The sequence below is a fragment of the Notamacropus eugenii genome, chromosome 4 (assembly GCF_028372415.1).
Source record: "Notamacropus eugenii isolate mMacEug1 chromosome 4, mMacEug1.pri_v2, whole genome shotgun sequence".
Taxonomy (NCBI): domain Eukaryota; kingdom Metazoa; phylum Chordata; class Mammalia; order Diprotodontia; family Macropodidae; genus Notamacropus; species Notamacropus eugenii.
This window is the reverse complement of record NC_092875.1, coordinates 5,451,259-5,478,820: the sequence shown is the minus strand read 5'-3', so window position 1 is coordinate 5,478,820 and position 27,562 is coordinate 5,451,259. Positions and strand designations below refer to the sequence as shown.

At 38.2% G+C, this 27,562-nt stretch overlaps 1 protein-coding gene and 1 pseudogene across 1 annotated transcript; both read right to left on the bottom strand.

The window, feature by feature from the left end:
- On the bottom strand, positions 1–25,354 carry LOC140502129 (vomeronasal type-2 receptor 26-like). The gene is made up of 6 exons (XM_072606478.1): positions 25,146–25,354; positions 21,023–21,314; positions 18,775–19,578; positions 15,154–15,381; positions 13,183–13,306; positions 1–968 (listed from the first exon to the last, which is right to left on the bottom strand). The coding sequence occupies exons 1-6, from the start codon at positions 25,313–25,315 to the stop codon at positions 1–3; spliced, it is 2,586 nt and encodes an 861-aa protein (XP_072462579.1). The 5' UTR covers positions 25,316–25,354.
- Positions 4,360–12,191, bottom strand: LOC140498686 (PRELI domain-containing protein 1, mitochondrial-like; annotated as a pseudogene).
- Positions 25,355–27,562: the final 2,208 nt, after the last annotated feature.

Genomic DNA, 27,562 nt, shown 5'->3' with positions numbered 1-27,562 from the left:
TTATTGAAACTTTTTATGCCTCTGGTAGGAATTGTAGGACAATGCCCTAGAATAGCACCAGCCCTTGGAACCTACTTTTTTCTTTATCCCTTCCTGGGTATTCCTTTCTGGCCTCAGCAGGATCACATAACATTTGGGAATAAAGATACAGCCCAGTAACCCAGTACTTGAGGCCAGGATGGAGAAGGTCTCTACAATCACCATGGCCTTCCCTTTGGTGCTCTGGTATGTGGGGAGGAAGGAGACCCACACACTGCAGAACACTAACATGTTGAACGTTATGAACTTGGCTTCATTGAAAGTGTCAGGCAGGCTTCTGGCCAGGAAAGCCACAGTAAAGCTCCCCAGGGAGAGGAAGCCCATGTAGCCCAGGACACAGTAGAAGGCAATATCAGAGCCCTCATTACATTGAATGATGATGTGACCAGGTTCAGAGTGTGGGTCCACATCTGGGAAGGGGGGAGAAGTTCCCAGCCAGATGCCACAGAGAATCACTTGAATGCCAGAGCAGATGAGGACAACAGAGTTACACACTCTAGACTGCACCCACATCCTGACTCTACTCCCTGGTCTTGTTACCCTGAAGGCCAGAACCACCATAATGGTTTTTGCCAAAATAGAGGACACAGCCACAGTGAACACAACTCCAAAAGTTGTTTGTCTGAGGAGGTAGGTGGCTGCAGTGGGACGGTCAATAAAGAGCAAGGAGCAGAGGAAACAGAAGGTGAGGGAGATGAGGAGAGTATAGCTGAGAGTTCGGTTGTTGGCCTTGACTATGGGAGTGTCTCGAAACTTTACAAAAACCCAGAGAATCAGAGTTGTCAGGAGAGAGAAGGAAATAGCCATCAATGCCAGAGTCATCCCCAAAGGCTCTTCAAGATGTAGGAAGGTCACAACCTTGGGAAAACAGTGATCTCTATTCTTATTTGGATATTCATCTTCTGAGCACTTCTCACAGAGGTTCATATCTGGAGAGGGAGAGAATCCAGTCAGATCCTGTCTTGTACAGGAGGATCTACTGCTAGTGACCTCCTCTCTGCATGGTCACTTCCATTTACTCTATATATCTTCTCATTACCTTACTATTCACATGCTCTATTCCCTATTAAAAGGTGAACACCTTGAACACAAGAACTAGTTTGGCCTTCTATGTATTCCAAGCACTTAGTATTTTGCCTGGCTTTTAGCATGTGCTTAATAAGCTCTACTGCCTCTTCTCTGGTCTCTAATTAGTGCATCATTTTGCTAGTAGTGACTTGTATTATGATTAACATGGTGTTTGACCTAAACAAGCAAGATAGTCTAGAATTTGTTTGCCCTGGGTAGATTTCAGGAGATAATTTGTTACATGAGATTCACTGTCACAAAATACTTTAAGATGCTTAAATAATAAAAAAGTGAAAATAACCCCAGTCTTAATTCCTGAGGGATTCCATAATGAATTTAGTGATCTGCATTCATGGAAAAACTTATCTGTGCCTCGTTTTCCCTTTTATCTAATTTATTTCTTTGTCTAGTTTCTGCCATTCTGTTTTCCAGTTTTCTCAACAACTTTTACCAAATAATGAATTCATATCTCCAAAGTCTTTACACTTTTCAAGTGTAAATTCTTTATACTTTTCAAATACAAGCTTATTATGTTTATTTGTTGTTGTAAATTATATGTCTCCTCTATTCCAATTATCTGTCTTTCTTTCTCTTGGACAGTATCAGACACTTTTGGTAATTATTGCCTTATAACTCAGTTTAAGATCTGGCTCTTAAACTTTTTGCCTTTAAATTTTTTTATTAGTTCCATAAATATTCGTGACTTCTTGTTTTTTTCCAAGTGAATTTTATTACTCTTTCTATTCATTTTTTAAGAAATTTAATTGTAAAGGTATTGAATATATAAATTAAGTTAATTTTTATTATATTGGCCCTGCTTATCCATAAGTAATGAAAATCTGCAATTATTTAAGTTTGATTATATTTGCATAAAAAGTTTTTATAATTTTGTTTACATAATTCCTGGGTTTGTTTTGGCAGGTGAACTCCCAGGTTTTTTTATACTGTCTAGAGCAGGGGTGGGGAGCCTGTGGCCTGGAGACTACATGTGGCCTTCTATGTCCTAGGGTGTGGCCTTTTGACTGACTCAGTGTTTGACAGAGCAAATCCTTTTATTAAGGAGATTGGTTCTGTGAAGTTTGAATTTAATCAGAGGGTCACATTTGAGGACCTAGAGGGTTTTCCACCCTTGGTCTAGAGTTATTTTATTTGCAGTTGCTTTTATTATATCTTCTTGCAGGGTTTTGTTTGTGACACATAAGAATGCTAATGACTTATGTGGATTTAAATTATATCTTGCTACTTTGATAAAATTGTTAAGTGTTTCACTTAACTTTTTAGTTGAGTCTTTGGAATGTTCCAAGAATATTGTCATATCATCTGTAAAAAATTCATAGTTTTATCACCACATTCCCTATTCTGATTTCTTCAATTTCTTTTTTTCCTCTTATTTCTATTGCCAGGGTTTTGAATACAATATTGAATAACAGTGATGAAAGCAGGCAGCCTTGTTTCACACCTGATCTTACTGGGAAGGCTTCTTGTTTATCCTCATTAAAATGTGCTTGCTGATAGTTTTAGACAAATATGTTTTATTGATTTAATGAAAAATCAATGTATTCCAATATTTCCATATTTTTTTAACAGAAATAAGTGTTGAATTTTATCAAAAGGTTTTTTCCGAATCTACTGATATAATCATATGATTGTTTTTTTTCTTGTATTACTGATGTAATCAGTTATGTAAGTAGTTTTCCTTAGGTTAGCCGTCCTTGTTTTCCTGTTATGAATCCCATTGGGGTGTAATGTATAATCTTTGTAATGTATTATTTTTAATCTTTTAACTAACATTTTATTCAGGATTTTTGCATTCATATTCATTAGTGAAATTAGTCTAGAATTATGTTTCCCATTTTTCACTCTTCCTGGTTTAGGTATCAGTATCATTTTTTTTTGATAAATTAAATTTGGTAGAATTCCTTCTTTACCTGTTCTTCCAAATGATTTACTTAGCATTCAAATTAACTTCTTTTAATGTTTGATATAATACACATAAATCCATATGGTCCTGGTGCTTTTCTCATAGGAAGCTCATTTGTAACCTATTCAACTTCTTTTTTTAAGATAGGTCTATTCATCTATTTTTATGTTGGCCAAGAATTGGAAGTCAAAACTGCCTAAATAAGCTGCTTTATATAACTGTAATGGATTATCATTCTGCTAGAGGAAATGACAAGTAGGATGATTTCAGAAAACACCTAGAAAGTCTTACATGAACTGATACATGGAGAAGCGAACAGAGCCAGGAGAATGTTGGGCACAGTAGCAGCAATATTGTTCAATGAAGAACTGCGAGTGACTTAGCTATTTTCCGAAATACAGTGATCCAAAACAATGCCAAAGAAATAATTATGAAGCATACTATCTACCTCTGGAGAAAGACTGCCATTTTTTGAATACAGAAAGAAGCATGCTATTTTCACTTTCTTCCTTTCAGTTTTTAAAATTTCAATTGTCTTCTTATATAAAATGACTAAAATGTTTTATATAATTGTACATGTACAACCTATATCTGGTTGCCTACCATTTTAGAAAGGGAGCAGAGAAGGGAGGGAGGGATAGAGATTGGGATATAATTTAGAACTGAAAATCTTAATAAAAATGTTAGTACAAAAAACCAGTACAATTGAGATAATCTATTTTCTCTTTTAATCAAGGAAATTAATATTTTTCTAAATATTCTTCCATTTTACTTAAATTATTAAATTTATTGGCGTATAATTGGGCAAAAAAAACCCCACCTTATAATTGCTTCAATTTCATCTTCATTGGTGACATATTCACTCTTTTCCTTTTTAATACCAGTGATTTGGTTTTCTTCTATCTTTTTAAAAATCAAATTAACCAATTATTTATCTATTTTATTAGTTTTTTTCATAAAACTAACTCTTAGTTTTATTTATTAATTCAATCGGGTTTTTTTTTTACTCTGAATTATTTTCATCTCACCTTTAGTTTTAAGGATATTCAATTTAGTGTTTACCTGGGGATTCTTAATTAGTTCTTTTTCTAGTCTTTTTTTCTCTTAAAATTTATTTTTAATGATAAATTACAACTCAAACAAAGGGCATGTAATGGGAGAAGAGCTGCATTATCTGTTGGCTTGCGTTGTGTTGATAGTCTACTCAGGGGCTGAGGTTCTTGGCCCAATGCCAGGTCTTCCCAAGACGCTCTCAGCTTTGGATACTGCTAATCTTGGAGGGCAGCAGGGCCTTTTTGTGGCAGGGGAAGCAGTAGGGTGACTCCTTTAAACATAATTTTACTGTTGTTGCTGCTGCTTCTTGGTGGCTGCCTTGGTGGCCAGGTTCTTGGCACTCTTGGTAGTTGTCAGAACAGTTTCCTTCGCCTTCTCAGATGCTTCCTTATCTGTTTCAACAAGTGTCTTAGAAGGAGCTTCACCTTGCAGTTTGGCCAAGATGTACTCAAAGCCTTGCATGGTCTTGGTCACATTACTTTTGAATCTAGCTAGGTCAAATTCCTATACAGCTCTAGAGATCCGAGACCAATTGGAGTAGAACCAGGCCTCCCCAGATTCTAGTCCATCCATTCTTCTCAGGGTTCACACAGTAAACACATGTTTCCTCCACCACCATCAGTCAGGCATGGTTACTGTCCCAGGTGAAAGCAATCATGGTCCACGATAGAATCCAGGAGGATGTACACCAAATGGCTGCATTATCAGGAAAGATGCCCTCTGCCCAGCGGGGTATCCTCTTGGTCTTTGTCAGAAGCCTCCTGGACAACAGCTTCTGATCAGGAGTCATTTACTGGAGCAAAATGTCCTCCGTCAGCTAGTTGTAGGACTTGGGGTAATGCTGCCACTTCTGGGAGCCAAGATGGTGTAAAGATCTGTAAGTGCTCTCCCCCTCCCCTTGTTGACCTTGAAAAACCCAGAGAATATTTCCCCAGGAAAAATGCTGTAATAGTGGGATCAGACTTAGGAGTAAACAATCTCTTACCTCAAAAGGTTAGGAAAATTGAAAAGTGGGGTTCCTCTTGCTGTGGCTGAAGGGGACCAGTGCAAGACTGGAGCTATGCCAGTCAACCCCACCTCAGTCAACTGGGAGAAGATCCTGGGCCCCAGGGGTGGATCCCATAAGCGCCAGCACCAGGACCCTAGGTGTGCCCTAGTACAGCCAAGGGAATAGGGATCACACTGGTGCAGATAGCAGTTTGTCAACCACTGAGCCTGCTTGTGCTCCAGCTCAGGAGATACCTCATATGGCCAGACCACCCCTGCCCCACACCTGAAGTACCAAGGTCTAGGGTAACTCCAAGGAAACTCAGAAAGACTTCACCTGGCCTCTACTTTGGCACACCAGCCAGCTAAGCACCAGGTAAGCTGCAGCATTCTAGCTTCTAGCTGAAAGAACCAGAGGCTGCAACACATAAAGCCTCAAGTTCTAAGCACAAGAACCGCGGGACAAAGGCCCCTGTACCTCAGAAACATTTTGAATTCATTAGGCTGCTCTTTCTCTATTTTATTCATTTAGAGATGGGAATTTTCCTCTAATCTTTGCTTTTGCAGTGTCCCATAGGTATTGATATGTTGTCTCAATACTGTCATTCTCGTTAATGAAATTATTAAATCCATGCTATTTCACAATATTTACCTCACTCAAAGTCCTGTGATGACAGTAAGTGCTGAAGAGGTAAGTGTGTGTACACTGAGAGCCATAGTCACAACCTTGCACAGGCAGCCCAGGCCCTAGAGGCACCTCACTGGAAGCAGCAGTAGGATTTGACATTCCCCTGGGTGTCTGAGGAGAATTTTAAAGACTGGATTGCTCACCTTCTTGTGTATGGAAGGGACTAGGAAAAGTGGCCTAAAAATTGTCTGTTTTACCCAACTTGCATATCTTGGCAGGTGGGAATCTCTTTTGAGTCAAAATAGACAAAAAGGATACCAAAACTTCTGAAAGATAATTTCACACACCACTAGTATATAAAATATGGGCCCATTTATGTGATAACATGAAATGCAGGGGACCTAAAAGATGAACAGTGCTTGCTGCAAGAGAATTCAGTGGATATCACATCCAAATACCACCACAAGACTGACAAATGAATGCCTGGAGAATAGAGTTTTAGAAAAAGTAGATATGATAGACCTCTGGAGAAAACTGAATAGGCATAGAAAGGAATATGCCTTTTTCTCCGTAATACATGGCCCTTACACGAAAAACAACCATGTGCTCAGGCATAAAAACCTCACAATCCAATGCAGAAAGGTAGAAATATTAAATTCATCCTTTTGAGATCATGATGCATTAAAAATTACATGTACTAAAAGGCCATGGAAAGATAGAATAAAAATTAATTGGAAAACAAATAATTCAGTCTTAAAGAATGAGTGGGTCAAACAAGAAATCATAAAAAAATAATTTCATCCAAAAAATGACAATAATGAGACAAAATACCAAAAGTTATGGGATTCAGGCAAAACAGTTCTTAGAGGAAAGTTTGAATCTTTAAATGTTTACATGAATAAAATAGAGAAAGAGTAGTAAATAAATTGGGCATAAAACTAAAAAAAAGAGGCAAGGAAAAGAACAAATTAAAAATCTCCAATTAAATACCAGATTAGAAATTCTGAAAATCAAAGGATTAATAAAATTGAAATTAAGAAATTTATTCAACTAATGAATAAAATGAAGAGCTGGTTTTATTTAAAAAAATAAAATAGTTAAACCACTGGTTAATTTGATTAAAAATAAAGAAGAAATTCAAATTACCAGTATCAAAAATGAAAAGGGTGAAATCAACAGCAATGAAGAAGAAATTAAAACAATAACTAGGATTTATTTTGTCCATCTGCATGCCGATAAATCTGACAACATGAGAGAAATGGATGAATATTTACAAAAATATAAATTGCCAGGATTAATAGAAGGGGAAAACAAAATACTTAAATAACTGAAAAGAAAGAAACTGAACAAATTAATAAAAAAAATCTGAAAATCCATCAGTGCAGGGAAAATCTCCAGGGTCAGATGGGTTTACAAATGAATTGTACCGAATGTTGAAAATGCAATTAATTCCAGTTCTATATAAAGTAATTGAAAAAACAGGTGAATAAATAGTCTTCCCAAATTATTTCTATGACAAAAAATATGGTGCTTTTACCTTTTACCAGGAAGAGCCAAAACAGAAAACGAAAATTATAGACCCATTTTCCTTGTGATCATTGAAGTAAAAAATTTAAATAAATTAGCATAGAGATTACAGCAACTTATCACAAGGATAATACAATATGACCAGGTGGAATTAGTACCAAGAATGCATGGCTGGTTCAATACTAGAAAAACTATCAGCGTAATTGACCATATCAAAAATAAAATTAACAGAAATCATATGATCATGCCAATGGATGCAGGAAAACCTTTTGAAAAATACCACACCCATTCCTATTAAAAACACTAGAGAACATAGTTCTCAATGGAATTTTCCTTAAAATGATAAGTAGTATCTACCTAAAACCACTAGCAAGAATTATATGTAATAGGGTTAAGGTAGATGAATTTCCTATAAGATCAGGGGTGAAACAAGGATGTCCATCATCACCACAGTTATTCAATATTGTCTAGAAATGTTAGCTTTAGCACTGAGAAGAAAAAGAAATTGAAGGATAGGAGATTAAGAAACAAACTATCACTCTTTGCAGATGATATGATGGTATACGTAGAGAATCCTAGAGAGTCAAGTCGCAAACTACTTGAAATCATTAACTACTTCAGCAAAGTTGCAGGAGACAAAATAAACCCTTGTAAAACATCAGAATTTTCATATATTACTAGCAAAGTCCAACAGCAAGAGATAGAAAGAGAAATTCCATTTAAAGTAGCTGTTGACAATATAAAATATTTGGGATACTACTTGCCCAGACAAACCTGGAAACAATATGAACAGAATTATGTTATTTTTCACACAAATAAAGTCAAATCTAAATAACTGTAAACAAAACAAAACCAAACGTCAGTTGCTCATAGATAGGCTGAATTAATATAATAAGAATGACAATTATACCTAAATCAATTACTTCTTCAGTGCCATATCAATAAAAGAACAAAAAATTATTTTATAGAGCTAGAACAAATAATAATAAAATTCATCTGGAAGAATAAAAGGTCCAGAATATCAAGGTAATTAATGAAAAGTAATGCAAGTCTAACCCTAACCCTAAAAAATACGCTCTAATTCTATCAGGTGACCCAGTCATACCAGATCTAAAACTGTATTGCAAAGCATCAATTATTAAAACTGTCTGCTACTGGCTAAGAAATAGAATGGTGGATCAGTGAAATAGTTTAAGTACACAAGACACAGTAACTCATCAATGACTATAGCAATCGACTGTTTGATAAAGCTAAAGACTCCAGCTTCTGAGATAAGAACTCACTCACCATTTGACAAAAACTGATAGCAAAACTAGAAAGTGTGGCAAAACTGGGTATAGACCAACATCTTACACCCTATACCAAGATAAGGTCAAAATGGGTAAATTATTTACACATAAAGGGTGATACTACCCTGAAATTAAGAGAGTAAGGGACAGTTTATCTGCCATATCTATGGAGGACGGGAAAATTTATAATCAAACTATAAGTAGAGAATATTACGAAATGCAAAATGTATAATTTTGGTTACATTTAACTAAAAAGGTTTTGCACAAAGCCAATGCAACTAACATTAGAAGGGAAGCAGAAAGCTTGGAAACAATTTTTACTGCCAGTGTTTCTGATAAAGTCATCATTTCTAAAATATATAAAGAGTCAAATTTATAAAAAAATGTTAAATCTTAAAGGAAAGGAACAGGCAATTTAAAAAGGGAGAAACTAAAGCTATATTCATATAGAAATGTTCTAACTCACTATTGATTAAGTAAATGCAGATTAACAGAATTCTGAGGTACTACATCACACCTACAAGATTAGCTAACATTACAAAACAAGAAAATAATAGATGTTGGAGAAGATGTAGGAAAATTAGAACACTAATGCATTGTCAGTGGAGTTGTGAACTGATACAACCATTCTGGAGAATAATTTGGAACTATGCCAGAAGGGCTATAAAACTTTGCATATCCTATGATCCAACAATTCATTATTAGGTCTGTATCCCAAAGAGATCATTAAAAAGGGAAAGGACCCACATGTACAAAAAAAAAATTATAACAACTCATCTTGTGATGGCCAAGAACTGGAAATCAAGGGGATGCCCATCAATTGGGGAATGGCTGAACAAGTTGTGGTATGTGAATGTAATGGGATAATACTGTTCCATAAGAAATGATGAGCAGACAGACCAGACATTATACACACATAGTGCAATGACCAACTTTGATAGACTTAGCTATTCTCAGCAATGCAATGATCTAAGACAATTCCAAAAGACTCATGATGGAAAATGTTGTCCACATCCAGAGAAAGAACTATGGAGTCTGAATGTAGGTAAAAGCACACAGTTTTCTCCTTTGATGTTCTTTTGTTTCCTTCTTGTGGTTTTCCACTTGTTTTCTAATTCTTCTTTCACATGACTAATGTGGAAATAGGTTTAATATGATTCTATATGAATAGATGATATCAGATTGCATGCCATCTTGGGGAGGGAAGGGAAGAAATTTAGAACTCAAAATCTTGTAAAATTCAATGTTGAAAACTAAAATAAAATAATTATTTTTTTAAAGTGAAAAATAAATGAATTGTTTCAAATTTATATCCCCAATGTTTACAAAGTGCTTGGCAAATATATCTTAATACTCTTTATTCATTCAAAAAAAGTGAAAGGATGGCAAAATTTAGAAGCTGCTGAATGAAAATTTGAGAACTCCACAGGGTTTACAAGCAGGATATGTCACTGGTCTCTTAGAAGGCAGCATTTAATTCCATCAGAAATAAAGTAAAAGTGAAGTTTAGAGAAATGGAGGATTCTTTGCTCAGTAAGGAGATGAAAATCAATTTTACTAAGAGTAATAACTCAAAGAGCTTTTATAAGGCCCTCCAGGCTATTTATGGGTCAAAGCATACGGTGCATTTCAACTACTTGGTGACGATGGAGTCACATTGATTAGTGATAAGGATAAGACTTTGGAGATTTAGACTCAATATTTTCAGTGTTCTTAATGTTTTCAGTCTGTTCTCTACAGACCTTCATTAATCCACACTGAAGTCATCGATCTTTTACCTCATGTTGAAGTCAATCTCTCTCTAGCCAAATTTACAACTGAGGAAGAGGTTTTGAATGCCATTAGGTTTCCCTTCTATGGCAAGGCACCTGGTACAGATCCTATGCCAGCAGAAATTTACAAGGTGAGGGGTCCATCGCTCATACACTATCTGACTAAAAATTTCTGGCTATTATGGCAAGAAAAGGTTATTCGCCAGGAGTTCAAAGATGCCTCTGTTGTCCGTCTGTATAAAGGTGTAGGAAATAGATTATGCCGTGACAATCACAGCGGGGAGTGTCTCTCTCAGTTATTGCTGGCAAGATTCTTGCCAGAATCCTACTTAATAGGAACATCTTTCACTTGGAAGATGGTCATCAATCTGAGAGCCAGATTGGTTTCAGAAAGGGCCAAAGAATGGTCAATATGGTGTTTGCTGCCTCACAATTCCAGGAGAAATGCCAGGAACAGAACAGAGCTCTGTACACAACATTCATTGATCTAAGGTCCTTGACACAGGAACTCATGAGAGTTTCTGGGAAATTATGTCAAAATTTAGTTGCCCAGAGAAATTCATCAGTATTGAATATCAGTTTCATGATTGCATGCTTGCCTGGGTTCTGGGTTCTGAATGACGGTCTTGTGCTTTCCTAGTAACCAGTGAAGTGAAACAAGGCTGTATGATTGCTCTGATATTTTTAGTATACTATTTTCAGCAATATTGTCTGATGGCCTCAATGAGGATGAACATGGCATCTAGTTCAATTACACATTGATAGTAAATCATTTAATTTGCAAAGGCAATAAGTCAAGACTAAAGTAGAGGGTCAGTTGGTACATGATTTTGTTGTTTACAGATGATCGCAAACTCAAAGAAGCCTCTGAAGTTGAGATGCAGCAAAGTATTCATCATTTCTCCACTGCTTGTATTAATTTTGACATAACAATTAAAAGCAAGAAAACACAGATGTTCCATCAGCCAGCACCACACCATCCATATCTGGAACCATGAGGTACAGCATAGGGAGAAGATTTGAATATAGTGGAGAAGTTCACTTATCTTGACAATATACTTTCCAGGGATGCATAAATTGATAATGAGAATGATACAACCATTTTCCGAGTTACCTCAGTATTTTAGGTACTCCAAAGCAAAGTGTGGGAGAAAATAAGTATTTGACTGATTACCAAACTGCAGGTCTACAGAGCTATTGTGCTAATCTCATCGTTTTATGTGTGTGAAACATGGATGGTACACAAATATCAAACTAATAAATTAAATTTCTTCCATTTGAATTGTCTTAATGAAGATTTTGACAACTACATAACAGAATAAAGTACTAGACATTAATGTACTTTCTGAGCTAAACGACCAAGCATTCAAATTTTACTGCAAAGGGTGTAACCCCAATTGACTGACCACATTGTTGAAATGTCAAACATACGTTTGCCTAAAAGACTGTTTTAAAAAGAAACCACAAAAGGCACATTCTCACATGGTGGTCAGAAGAAGCAATACAAGGACAGTCTAGAGATCTCTGCAAAGAACTTTGGAACTGATTGAGTGATATGAGACACAGTGGCATAGGACTGCCCAGCATGGTGTGCCATCATCAAGGAAGGTTCTGTGTTCTATGAGTTGGTTGTTGTCCTTCGTCTTCCAAGAGGACCAAAATGAAATCACCACTGCAAAGTGTAATGTCAGTGTGTTCGACTGTGGCTGATCAGACCAATATGAACTCAGAATGCTCTACCACAGTTTGGCCACAGATGGTCCGTGTGAATATTTGGGGAGAATATTCCAAATTTGCGCATCCTGTATTTACTTTGTGCTGTCTCAATTCTGCTTTGCTCAAAGAGCACAGCATCTTTTCTCACGTGGGCGCACCATGCTGAGGGGTCCTGTGCCAGTGTCTCCCATGTTGCACAGTCAAATCCAGAGTTCTTGAGACAGACCTTGAGAGTGTCCTTGTATCGTTTCTGCTGGCCACCATGTGATAGCCTGCCCCATGCAAGTTCTCCATAAAAGTCTTTTTGGCAAATGTACATTTGGCATTCGAGCAACGTGGCCAGCTCATAGGGAATTGTGCTCTCTGAAGCATAGTTTGAGTACTTGGCAGTTCAGCTTGAGAAAGAACTTCAGTGTCTGGTATCTTATCCTGCCAGGTGATCCTCAGAATCTTCCTAAGACAGTTAAAATGGAAGTGATTCAGTTTCCTGGCATGGTGGTGGTAGACTGTCCATGTGTCAGGCATACAACAATGAGGTCAGCACAACGGCTCTGTAGACCTTCAATTTGGTAGTCAGTCTAATATCTCTTCTCTCCCAAACTTTTCTTCGGAGCCTCTCAAACTCTCGGCTAGCTCTGGCAATTCGTGCATCAACCTCATTGTTAATGTATACATCCCTGGAAAGTACACTACCAAGGTAAGTGAACTTATCCACAGCGTTCAAAACTTCCATTTGTTGTAATTGAGTTAGGTGGAACAGGTGGACACCAAAGGTGGAAGAGCCCCGAAAAGGACTCCGCAGCCATCACACCAAAGGTACTGGTACTGTTCCTCCCTGAACACACCTTACACCCCGTTCTATGAGTAAAGTAGAATAGAAGTAGCTCTAAAGTAATGTGAGATCCATAAGTTTAGAGAATCCACCTTGAATGTTCAAATGGACTATTTGTGCTCATCCCGTGGTAGACAATTAGGAGCTCATCCTGGTTTGAGCAGCCACAGTGGAACACGTTGTAACTTGACTCTGAAACAGTGACGTTATTTTGGTCCTCTTTTAAAACAAAGAACAATAACCAAACTTTGCAATTAATATCGTACTACTTGAGCAGTGATGTTACAGTGGGTTGTATACGACTCAGAAAGCTCAACACCACATTGTTGTAAGCCCCCATAGACACTTACCAGTTTCAGTGGAAATCTCTCCCTCTGGGCACAGGGAACAGGTGAAGCAGCACACAGGCTGTTCCTCCTTAGTTGTTTTCCTGTATCCTGGGTGACTGCTCTCACTGCACACAGAATGTGGAATCTAAGCCATTAACAGGAGAATGGACAGAACATCAGTTACTAAGGGGATATTTATGATGGATGATGCAGATCAAGAAAGTGTCTCCTCTAAAACCACTTTGATGATTACACCCTAATAGAATTTTCGAGGGATATCCTTTCTAGTCCTGTCATCCCTGTCATCAGTTGTGGAACGTTGACTGAAACTCTTGACCTCTGGGGGCTTGAATTTTATCACTTATGAAATTAGAATTTTGGATTGTATAATCTTAGAATACTTACATCTTGTACTGCTAATATACTGTGGATCATTGTATTGCTAATGATCCAAGTTACTAAATGAAAAGTTGGCAATCATCCAAAATTACATAACATTTTAGTATGCAAAGGCCATAATCTTGTAGGATGGGAGTGAATAGGGACCTGGTCACTGAGACCAGTACTGTGCTTTGCCTGTGGGCAGTCCACGTGGAAGAGGCTGGGGTACTTGCTTCCAAAAAGGGGTGATATTGTATAATGAAAATGTTTTCTTTCCATTACCAACATCCCTTTATATACTCAATATTTGCACTCCCCCGTAATGTGAAAATAAGGTGCTATTTGATTGGCTAGTGAGCCAGAACTGATAATACGTTCAAAAGACGGTAATTAACATAGGCTTTTTTCTATCTGATTGAGAGACATGCTGTAAAACTCTTGGTGGTTGAAGGCTTGGTCCCAAAGCCAACATATCATCAGTAACTCCAGGTTCCTATATTTGGCTTCTTTGTGTTTCTTCTGTCTTACTTTTAGATGAAGAAATCTTGGAAAGTGTGAGTTTTACAAGGTTGGGAGAGTGAGCCATTATAAATCCAGTGATGTGAGTGTATACCAGCATATTTTACCAGACATAAAGCAAACACAACCCTGAGAAACAAGACCAAGTCCAATCGTAGAAGAGGCAATGATTTGTCGACTAATGATGCTGAATTTGGAAATCTACTTAACAGATTTAATTATTTTCCAAACTATTTAAAATTTGGGATATATATATACATACATACATACGTGTGTATATGTATGTGTACATATACATATATGTGTGTGTGCAGTTGGTATAAGGGAGAATGTGTTCCAAAGTGTAGAGTAGGGAGAAATGTTTATAGTTTTTATTTTTTCATATCATCTCAGAAAATATACATTTGTTAAAGCTAATTGGTGCTAGTAAGTCAAACAATACTGGAGTACTTATCCCTGATAATTTATATTGGAGAAAATATCCAAAAATTGGACCTTGAAGCAACTCATAGTGAAGACATCACCACACCTCCTCTAGGTTACCCCTGGATTCCCAATAGCGAGATTGTAGACTCCCTCTAGAGACACTAACTCAACAGTGGGAGAATCAGTTGGGAGGAAAATCTTCAGATATTTATAAGAGCTAGAGTGCTATGGAGAAACAACCTATTAGAGAACATTTAGATATTTGGCAAAAAGTTTCATTCTGTAGAAGAAAACTTTGGCTATCAGCCGAATTGAATTTTATTTTAACTCATTTGATCTCAGTGGAAGATTCACCATCATTTGTGAAGACACAGGGAAGTAAATGGGGAAGTAGATAAGAGCAATGGCTTTGGAGTCAGAAGGCCTTGAGTCAATGCAAAGCTTTCCAGACCTCAGTTTTCTTTTCTGTCAAATAAAGGGATAGACAAGTTGATCTTTAAAATGCATTCATCTTCTCTTATGAGGCTAAATATTGTTGTTTTGAAACACATACCTGATTGCTTATTTTTCCCATTTTCATCCAAAAGTGGATTTTGAAAGCAAGGTAACTAGAGTGAGACCTGTTCGTATGACTGAATATATAAATTGACATGTAAATAATCTGACCTTTGAACCTAACCATTCCCACTTCATGGCTGCCTCACATATTGGGAAATCTTGACCAGATGGAGACTTGGGGATAAATTCGCCCACTTTCACCAGGAGTTCAGTTCCATTAGGAAGCGACATATAGTTCCTAATGTCATATTGAGCCTCAGAGCTTCTTTCCTCATCCATAAACACCTGATCACCAGCACTGTTGTTAAATTGAAGGACCTTGAGAAAGGAGTGGAGCTGAAAGGGAAGAGAGATCTGTCATTTCTTGGTGTCTGAGGTTAGGGCACTCCTGGAAGTAAGACCTGTATAATCTGACAGAGGTGCTGGTAAATAGTGCAAGACATTTGTCTATCCATATGCCCTCCTTCAGCCATACTGCTTTCAGCCATTGCAACAATTTTTTGACAGAATATTGAATTCTTCTCTTAAAATATTTTCTTTACAGTTGTCAAATAAAAGATTACTATATTTATTTACCACTACTGTATGTCTCCTCCATTCCATTGATTTTTGTTTTTATTTCTTAATTTGATTATTACTACCATGTAACACAGTTTAAGATCTAGTACTGCTAAACTTCCTTCTCTTATTTTTATTAGTTCTTTTCTTATTCTGATTTTTACAGATGCATTTTATTATTTTTTCTAATTCTGCAAAATAGCTTTTCAGTAATTTAATTACCTCATTTCTTTCCAAAGCGTGTAATGACTATACTCTCCACCCAAAATCAGGGTCAAAGTCAGGTAGACTCTGAATTGACTAAGTAATATGCCTACCCCACCAGGACCCTGTTTAAAACCATTGAGCAAGTTGAAACTGGGAGATTTTGAATAAAATTTGCATGATGAATAAAGTGCATATATCAAGAACTGAGTTACAAAGCATTGGCAGGACAGGAACACAAAGTAAAAGGTCACTTTTTCCAAGAACTGAGAAAAAATTTTTTAAAAAGGTCTGCTGTTTTTCCAACTTTTTCTTCTGGTACATGTCTCCCGATAGGAGCTGTAGTATACTTTTTTTGTTTCTGTCCCCAAATATTTCTGATAAGCTGAACTTTCCCTTGTCAGTTATGCCAGGGATTATCTAGAAATACATGTGAATGTAAATTATATCAGAGAGTCCAACTTCAGCCCAAGTGTTAAGATTTCCTAACAACGTTACTATAGTGATTATCATTATATTGTGAAGCTTCAGTTTAGTACACCCTAGAGAAAGAAAAAAGGGGGATAATATTGGCCAGGGGGGGCCATTAAATTGTTTTTAAGATTAAAACAAGATATCGTGAATGCTATACTTGTATTTAGGTACTTTATGTTTATGGTGCATATATATGCAAGATCAAGAATGATCTCACATCCTTTATTTATTTCTTCCATTTACAAGCAATTGATTTTGTTCTGTAACTGCTTTTGTTCTGTAATTGCTTAAGTCACAGTTATTTTTCTCTGAATTTAGTTCAGAGTCCAGCTGTACTACGATGGATTAACTTTAAAAATCTATCTCTTCTTGCCTCAGGGAATTTAAGTGGCCTTGGGGAATGTGGATGAAAGCAAGTGAGCCGGGTATGATATCTTTGCAGAACCAAACTATCCTTTAAGAATGTGTGGTTTGCTGTCTCGAAGTCTAAACCACCATCTTGAACTTACATTCAAAAAATTAACAATTTTTATTCTCATGAGAGAAGTAAGGCATCCATTATTGGCTCCCAATACCGAACTTTCAACCTGTTGTGTTGTTCCCTGTACCTCAGCTCTTCATCCAGTGATGTTGCTTCACTCCCATGATATCATCTATCCTGTTTCATTTTTGTTCTGTACTCTCTGAAACCAAAATAACAAAATTTTCTTGCTTGGAATTTTTGGCATAAGTGGAGGCAAGCCATAAACTCTTTTATTGAGAGGCAGAGTGGATCTTCCAGTAAATGCTATCTTGCTTGGAGATTTGTCTCAGTGTATCCTTTTGTTAAAATGAAAAGCTACATGTATTAATGTATATTCTTGTTTTGCCATAATCAAATTTAGTTACAGTAAAACTCTTATTAATATTCTAAAAAACATTATCTCCACATTTTCTGCAAGATATTTATCCTTGAGAAACTGGATTAACTGATCTTAAAGATCATCTTAACTAATCTCCTAGCCATCAGTTTGTCAGTAAACCTGGGTCACTATCAGTGACCTCAGGATGCAGCTGTGACTCATAGATTTACAAAAGCATTCCTTAGACAAGCAGAAGTCATCTCTATCTAACATGTGAGCTATGCCCACTTCCTTTTATGTAACCAATGATTCTCAAGCCCCACGATGTTGCCTACCCAATAACCAATTGTATGATTTTTGTTCTCTTCTTTCTTCTATTTGTATAAAAATGCTTTAGATCTTAAATTCAGGGTCTTTTGACCAGAAGCAGTGACATTTAACCCATTCTTTATTAGTACCTTTGGAAACCTACTTATAAACTATTATCTTGCTCAGATGATTTTCTCTCTTTACTTTTATGATAAATTTCACATGGGACAAATCGATTAGGGCTGGCTAAAACATTCAGGAATCATTGGGGTAGAGATGATCATTGAAACCATAGGATTTATTGAGATGACCAAGTGAAGAATCATTGGAGAAAAGAGAAGAGAGCTGAGGACAGAACACTTGGGGGCCACCCAAATTTATCATGATCGAGACAAGATCCCAAAAAATCCTAGAAGGTTAAAGAATAGTTCAACTCAGTCAATGTGCTGGTCAACAAGCATTGATCAAGCACTTACTAAATGTCAGAAACTGCTAAATGTTTTTACTTAGCAAAGCAAAAGACACTTCCTTCCCTGAAAGAGCTCACAGTTTGGGAGAGGGGAGACAACATGCAAATATGTATGTATAAAATGTTATAAAATGAGGGGAATGGAGATAATCAGGAGAAGAAAGGTAGTAGAATTAACAAGGATGGGGAAAGGCTTCCCATAAAACATGAAATCTTAGTTTGGACTTGAAGGAAGCCAAAGAAGACCGAAGATGAAAAGGAGGAGAAAGAAATTATCAGACATTCCTGACAACTAATAAAAATATTTTTAGTAGGGAGATGGAATATTGTGTGTGAAGATCTATAAGAAGGACACTGTTACTCATCCTTCAAGTACTTGATAGTGAGGTTTAAGATGTAAGAAGCCTGAAAACTTTCGGGTGATATTGAAGGGCTTTAAATGCAAAATTGGTTTTCAATTCCATCCTAGAAAGGAAAAGGAGAAATTTGAGTTAAACAAAAGGAAATGTAATAAAGATAAAAAGTAAACTGTATCATGGGTTCAGAAAGTCATCTTCACAAGTATAAGATCGATGAGGCAATTTAAAACAGCAAAGTAATGTTGCATCTGGAGGAAAATTCCACAACTTTAGATGACTACATGTATATTAACAATGGGCCCAGAAAGTCCTCCAAGGCTCAAACCAACATAAATCAAATGGAGAAAAACGTAATTTCCATATCTTGAGTTTTGTGGCTGCTCCACTTTATGCTGCCCTAGTCAGATCACTTGTGGACATCAGAAATTCTGTGAGAGAAAGCCCTTCCATAAGTTCCATGGTCAAAATATCAAATATCAGCAATGGACAGAACCAGTTCCTAAAGGAAACTTACCTCCCAAGGATGAGGCACCCAGCTCTCTCCAGCCTCCTCAGAGGCAATCTCTGATTTCTTCAAAAGCTTTTCCTGAAGGGCCCAGGGCACAGCATACACTGCATTGTAGATGGTGTAACTCAGGCCAGACATGGTCATGTCAAAAAGGAATATAGGCAAAGCCTCCAAGGTAGCGTTTCTTGCACATTGCTCTAGCTGCAGCTTTTTAAATTCATTCTGACACCAGAAAACTGACAACCAGAAGTCCTTGAGCACAATGTCCTCTGGGTATTTATCAGGGTTCACCATCCTGAGAAAAGACTTAAAACCAGGAATCTCGCTGGTCATGTATGTAAATGTGAGGGCTCCACCAAAAGCATAATTGTCAGCATAATAGGGTCTCATGGTGATGTCCCAGTGAGAAGTGGTGATCCAGACCTTAGATGTTGGAACAAATGGCAAATGTGAATATCTGAGAATCATTAGTGAATCTGTATCACCATGAATCATAACTACCCTAGTTGAATATCCAACAATTCTGGGCATAAAATACAGCTCTGATTCTTCATGTCGCCTCTCACTGACAGGAACCTTCTCTGTGAAGGACACACAGACATCATGCTTTGCCATCACCCCAGTCACTTCCTGAAGGAATTCTTCACCCCTGAGATCATCTGTGGTCACCAGACCTACCCAGGTCCACTTAAAATGTACCAATAACTGGGCAATACCTCTAGGCAAAGAGGAGTTTCTGGGAGCCATCTGGTAGAGAGAAGGATATTGGATCTTGTCACTGAGGATAGGATCAAAAGGGCCAAAGCTGAGCTGGACAAGAGGAAAACCATGGGAAATGTTAAATTCGATGAATATGGTTGCAATGATAGAATTGTGGGAGTTCACAACCTCTCTTCAAACTGTCCTTTCCGTATGTGGATAAATATAGTGGTTTTGAGAATACACTCCTTGTTACAAAGGAATTTTAACCAATCCAGATCTCCATTGTTATACTTCTCATTTAGTCATTTGTTTGGTAAAGAAACATTTCTCTGAATCTTCAGTTATCACAGCTTCAACTAGAAGGTGTTCTCCCTCCTTCCCCAATATACTAAAATATACATTTTCTTGGCCCAGAATTAGGGGCTATATTAAAATAGTTAGATTTTTGTTATGTGGGGGCAGTATTTTCACTGAAAAGAAAAAAAACCCAACTTAAATCATGTTTGTGTTGCACATATTTGTTGACACCAAAAGTATAAACCATACAGCTTTTTCATATGTAAAAGTTATGTTGAAAATCAATTTGGGAATGTATTCTGGGAACACTGCAGAGTATATCAGAAATTTCCAGTCTCTCCAGATTTCCTCTGCAGACAAAATGAAAATCACCATGAAAGGTACATAGAGAAGTAAAACATAAAGGGTAAGTTGTGGCATATGATTGTGATGGAAAGTTACTGTACTATAAGAAGTGAAGAGATCAATGGGAAATTGAGGGGAAGCCCATCAATTGGGGAACAGCTGAACAAATTGAGTTATGTTATATGAATGTAATGGAATACTACTGTTCCATAAGAAGTTATGAGTGGGAAGATTTTTTGAATAACCTGAAAACACTTGAACAGTATTTGAACGATATTATTTACACATATATTACACAAACAAATTAATTAGCTACTTTTTTAAAGAAATGAGCTCATGTAAATCATCACAATTTTGATATATTACTAACAAAGCCCAGCAGCAAGAGGTAGAGGAATTCCTTTTAAGATAACTATAGAAAATATGAAATATTTGGGCATCTGCATGCCAAGACAAACTTAAGAACTATATGAGCAGAGTTACAAAACACTTTCACGCAAGTAAAGTCAGGTCTAAGTAATTGGAAAAATATAAGTTGCTCATGGATAAACTGAGATAATACAGTAAAAATGAAAACTTACCTAAATTAATTTACCTATTCAGTGCCATATCAAACTACCGGATAATTATTTTCTAGAGCTAGAACACAATAATATCAATTCATCTGGAAGAACAAAACACCCAAAATATCAAGGGAATTAATGAAAAGAGAGGCAAAGGAAAGTGACTTTGTTGCAGCAGATCTAAAACTGTATTACAAAGCAGCTAACATCAAATCTGTTTGCTACTGGCTAAGAAATAGAGTGGTTGATCAGTGGATAGTTTATGTACATAAGACGCTGTAGTTAATTGCCGTAGTAATCTACTCTTTGATAAATCCAAGAGGTTTTAAAGTCCTAATATCACACACCTGTGGTAACTTGTAGAGCTCAAGCAGAGTCCCCATCTGGACAGACAGAGCTGACGTGGCTCCTCCAATGACAGCCACAGATTTGTCCTGCCCTCTGCAGCTGAAGTTAGGGACTATCTGACCCCCTCCTGTCAACCACTTCAGGGAGCTCTCCAAGGTCCTCTCATCACTGTGGTAGGCATTGTAGATCTGGAATCCTAGAGAAATGTTGGGCAGCAGAACAGGGTCCCTGTTGATCTCCTCCACAGCAAACCTTATGGTCAAGACCTGCTGGTAGTTTTTATGCAGCCATCTGAGGGGGAGAGAATCAGAAACTCTTAATAAAGTATGAAAAGAGAATTCATTTCAGAAGGAAAGCTTTTTCAGTTATGTGAAAGTCAAAACTAAGCATTCCAGCCCACTTTGTGTTTACAATAACAGCAACAATAATAGTAACTGACATTTACGTGGTGACAGGCACTGTCTTCAGCAACTTACAATTATTTTCTCATTTAATCCTCACTATAGCCCTGGGAGATATGTGTTACTATTATCCCCATTTCCAAATGGAAAACTGAGGCAAATAGATTGGTTTGTCTCAGGATCACACAGTCGGTAAATGTCTGAAAGCGGGTTTAAAGACATCCCCTGACTTGAGATCTGTCCCTCTATCCACTGTTGTACTTTTCTGCCCCGAGCCGATTATTAATAACAGGCTCCCTCATTCCTGTACTGCTCCCCTCATGTGATTCCTATGATTTTTATGGCTATTTGCTTTGACCTCCTAGTTTGAACCTGGCTGCCAAATTCACTCATTTTTTCAACTAATAAATATTGCACAAATATGATGAGTTAGATAATATCAGTATTGCCTTTAATATGGTTTTAATACAAGGTAGTAAGGGAAAGGTTCACATAGCAAAAAAATGTAGGAATGATGAGTAGGGGGGAAGGCATTTATTAAACATCTAGCATATGCAAAGTGTGGTAGTAGGTAAAAAATCCTGGTGACTACCTGAATGAATATATTGTACGGCCTAGGATGTTGAGTTTAAATCCATCCTCAGACCTTGGGTAAATCACTTCAACCTCATCCTGCTTCAGTCTCCTCATCTGTAAAAACGGGGATAATAATCATCTCCAAGGCTGTTGTGGGGATTAAATGAGGTAATATTTGAAAAGAGTATAGGACAATGCTAGATACATTTACACACTGAATAAGTGCTTGTTTCTTTCCTGCTCTCAAGGAACTCATGAAATGGGTATAAGGGAATAGGTAGCTGGGTGGGACAGCTACAGGCCACAAATCTTAAAGACATGAGTGGGACTCTCATCCTAGAGTCTTACTAGTTGTATGACCCTAGGTGGGTCATTTAAGTTCTATTTCTCTCAGTTTCCTCAAATGCGAAATGATAAAAATAATAGCAGTACTCTGGCAGGGTAGTTGTGAGGATCAAATAAGATAATAATTGTAAAACACATTACAGGAAGAGTAGACATGATGTGGCCCTTTGTAAGCACTATGGACACTATGTACAGGTGAACTATTGATAAATCTCATTATCATCATCTCTGGGAAGAAGTAACTGCAAAAACGGGGAGAAGAGGTAGAAATTGGAATCCTAATAAATGTATCTTCATTCTAAGACCAAAACCTTATCTTGGCTTTCATTACTTTCTCCCTTCTGTTTTCTCTTTGCTTTTAAAGATATAGAAGATAAGAAAGTCAAAGTCACTTAAGGACTGCCACTTCTAACTAATTTTAAGCAGAAAACCCACAGCAAAGGGCTCTCCTATTTATGCCAATATACTCTGAAAGATTTACAATGCGGCAACGTTTCTCGGTAGGCTCCCACTTTTAAAGACAACAGGGCAACTTTCAGGGAGGGAGTAACCTCCCCATTCTTTCTTCCCCATTCTTTCTTGATTTCACATCCAAAACGACTTTACCTGCAACAAGCAAACCTTTTTACCCCATGAGAAATTGTCCACCAGGTCTCTGAGAATTTGAGATGCTGTGTCCATTCGTTCTATATATTTTTTAATCAGCTGTTCGCCAAGCCCCAAGGCACACCCCTAACACACTCTTTCTTGGTTCTCTCCACAGTTACTGCCCTCCACACTTAGTATTCATTTTGGTTATAGTCTGTTTATATTTATATATGGATATGTTTCTGTCTCCATTAGACCACAAGAACCTTGAGGTCAAGGACTATCCCATTCTTATCCTTGTGTCCCCAGATTGTAACACAGGATATGACACACATAGGTGTTCATAAATGCCAGCTGAATTGAATGATTTCTTTCTAGGTCACTCATATTCTCTGAAATTAGAATGAGGCACTGCACCTGTTTCCATCCAGGACCCTGGCTCTCAAGGAAAGTTGATCAAAGGCAAAATAGAAAAGGAAATTTCATTCACAGGAGCACCTTGGTCTAAACTGCACAGAGACCAGGAACATTTTCCCCTTCTAAAGACGACCATCATCAACCCTACCAGGTGGAGACTAATGAAGGAACAGATAAGGACACTGAACATCTTGAAATATTTGGGAAATATAAATGAGTAAGAATATAAGAGTCAACATTCAGACAGTGCTTTAAGGCTTTCAAAGGGTTTTAAATGCATGATATAATTTGATCCTCACCAGAATCCTGGGAAGTAGGTGCGGTTACTTTCCACAGAGAGGAACAGAGAGACTAAGTGCTTTACCGTGCATCGCATACCTAGTAAATATCTGAGAAAGATTTTAACTCAGAATTTTTTTGCTCTAAGTAGCAGAATTTGTTTCCTTAGGGAAAAAGGGGGAGAGGGGCATAAATTCAAACAGAGAAATACACAGAGAAATGCAGAGAAGGTACATCAATAATGAGGGAAAGACAGAGAGAGATGTACAGACAAACCAAGATCCAGAAGAAGACGTGAGAATACCCATCTGAGAAGAACCATTTGTCTTTTTCCATATAAATATGGAATATAAATATTTCCATATAAATCCTATAAATCCCATAAATCTACCCCACAATAATGTATGATCTTTTAATTCATCCACCTTACAGTGAAGCTCTTCGGAATGAAATACTGCAGAGGAGGTGTGTGTGTGTGTGTGTGTGTGTGTGTGTGTGTGTGTGTGTGTGTGTGTGTGTGTGTTCAAGTCTGGATCCAACCGTTTCCATCCCAGTCTAGGATGTGCAGATTCACAGATAATGACATCTGAGGCTGCACCACTAGACAAAGACTTCCTGTATTTACTCATCAAAATGCAGCAGGAGTAGAGCCCAGACACATTCCATTTTGACCTGACGATGAGAACAATGTTCCTATAGCCCAATAAAATTCTGGAAGTAATGTCCAATTCCAATTTGTCTCCTGCTTTGAGCCCAGGAGAACCTCATCAGTCACGGGGAAATTAGAGGACTTTGCATAGCTCTAGATATAACAGGCATTTCATCATCAGGTTTTTATATCCCTAAGGATTCGTGTTTACTCTAGCTGGTGTCTGAACATAACCCTATCATTCCAAGAAATGCAAAACTGATAATCCCCCAGTTCCCAGCTGAAGCCTAACCAGTCATGTTAGTGTTCGCTAGTCTGGAACCCAAAGACATATATCTATAGTGTCATTATGGGTACTCGAGGTCAGAATCTGGAATGTGGAGGAATAAATTACAACAATGCTAGCATCTCATCTCTGGAACTTCTCAGGGACATGACCCCTGTGGAATAAAGATGTACAAGAAAGAAAGACAGAGACAAATACATACATATATATGTATACATGTAAACTATATATAGGTATATACACATATACATGCATGTATGTATATAGAGACAGGCAGAGACACACAAACGGACAGAGACAGAGACACGTAGAAAGGCAGAAACAAAGCCAGAGGAAAACAGAAGAGGCAGTGATATATAAAGAAAAAGAGAGGAAACAAACATTCTCTATCTTCAGATTTGTAAAGCAATCAGAGAGATGGAAATTGATGTGCAAAAAAACCAAAAGCTTTGCAGGGGAGGGGAAGGAAGGAGTATCACTAGGTAGAGAAACTGAGTCTTCCCTGTTTCCCATTTCTTTAAAGAGTGAAAACTTTGAAAAGTCAAACTAAAATTAACTCCTTCATACAGAAAGGTACTTACTGATAACTCCTGCAGTCCTTGTTGGGCTGACTTGTAAAAACTTCTGCTCTTGTAAAACTACTCACTCTCACTGAATACAGAGGGATAAAGCTTCCAATCACAAGGTCCCCATCTCTGCTGAGAATGGAGCTGATTTTGGAAAAACAGAGGGCCTTCTCACTCCTGCACATTAAAGCAGAAAGCTGCAGGAGCAGTGTTAAGACCAGGGCAGAAAGCAGCCAGGATGTGTCTCTCTGAATGTGAAACACCTTCCCCTTAAACATCAGCCAAGCCCCAGACCTGGGAGGAGACAAGAAGCTGCCTGGAACAGACAAATTGGGTCATTATTGGTTGATGGAGAACTGTCCAGCAACAGAAATAGTGCTAATGTAGACTTGGGTCCTTTTATAAGTGAGAAAACACAAATGAACACAAGTCAAACCCTTGCACAGGACAGGGACAATAATGCAAGGCCAAGAATGGAACTTGTCAGACTCATCTGGATATTTGACAGCACGTTATCTCTCAATGCCACTGTATTTAGGTAAAGAAAGAACAGTTTCTTTTGCCCCCTCCCCCTCCGCCTCCTCAACACAGTACACAGGAGACATTCAGGATCGTCAGGAGCTCTAGGGACTGCCCTTGCTCGGAGTATCTCCAGCTGTATCTCTGCATCCAAGGGGAAAACAGAAGTGGAATAACATGTTTTGACCTCTCCCCATCATTTCCCAGCAAAGCTTACAGGTGAAACTTTGGAATCTCAGTGACTGACCACTTATCAACTTGGGGTAATTGTGTGTTTCTGTGTGAGAAGTGTTGAAGGGTCTCTGTATCTAGCCCATATTGCTACTTCACGGAGGAGACTCTGGAAGGGCATTCTGCATCTGGCTGTATCAGATAAGACTCAATGTGAAAGGAAATACCAAACATTTTCAGTTCAAACAGCTGCACTAGTAGCTGACCACTCATAGCCAGAATATACACCATGGTCTTTGAGCAAGAGATCATGTGTACATGGGCTCATGTACTCACAATCCAAAGTAATCACTCATTATGTCCTATCTACACATATGCTCATGAATCTCCTCTCTCACCATACTCAGGATCATGGAAGCTTAAAGACTGCAGTTGCCTAGTCCAAGTTGTAACAAAGAGTATTTCCTTCTACAAAGAAAAGTCTTGGATCATCAATCCTTCAGGTTCTCTGCCTTAGTAGGGCACTACACACTTGGGATGCACTGAAATCACTAGAGCTTTAACTCGAAATTCCAGTACCTTGGATAAATGCAGTTAAGAGGGGAGAGAGTGATTCTGGGGCATCCTAAGATCACTAGTTTGGAGTCCATGAAATATCACTGTAGGTACTAATCCTGCTCATCCCAGGTGGTATGGGTTTCCAGTCCCAGTGGTATAATATAGGCAGTCTGCCCAGTTTGGAGTGAGGTATAGGTTCTACAACTGCTTAGGGCACAGGAGACTGTGACTGACTAATCCAGAGTTCCTGACACTAATACTGGCTGAGTCAGGATAAACTGGGCCCAAGCACCTGGAAAGACAGAGAAAAAGAGAACTATATTTCCCATCCTCCTGCAGGAGGAAGAGAGGAGAGAGCCCAATGGACTCTGAGTGCCCACTTTCTCTGGGACCCCTCAGGCTGGCACCCTGTCAGAGGGTGAGGAGGCTGAACAGGAGAGGAGTCCAGGCCATGGTGGAGACTTCCCCAGAGCTCTGCTCCCTGAGACCCCTTAGCTATCTCTGGACTCTTCCAAGTCTCTCATCTCTCTTTTCCAAGTGACAGCCCTTCATGCAAATCTGCTTTTTGTCTCTCACCCCAGTCATGACCCCTAGTCTGAGACAAGAGAGGGGGAGGACTGCGGGAGGAAGAGGGTTTGGCTAGCAGTGGAGAGGCTCTGTGGGAAGGGCTACCCTTGGGAGGGACTCAACAGTGGCGTGAAGCAGCTACTGGGCCATCATACAACCCAGTGACCAAATGGGCAGGGTCTTGGGAGCCCCTTGGATGGTTAGAGAAAAACCCACTGGATCCCAAACCAAGTCCCACACTGCTACCTGGTGGCCCACTCTCAGATGTTTCCCTGAGGCTGATGCAGGGGCAGACCTGTATAGTGAATTAAGCACTGAGCATGCTGGACAGCTGGTGCAGGTTGATGAAGCTCAAGGAGCAGCCTCACACTGCCACCTACTGGTCATGTCACTGAGCCTTATTCTGAGTATTGATATGAATGGTGAGGGCACCAAGGGAGAAGTGATTTCTTGCCCTCAGGGTACCAAAATCATTGAATCTTGTCCTTGGAATTGGTTGTTGTAGTTATTATTTTCCTACAATGTTCCCATTGCATAAAATAAAACAAAATCATGTGTTTTTATAGGCAATGGGAAAAGCCAATGACAAAGGAAGACACTGAAGCTTATAGACCCAA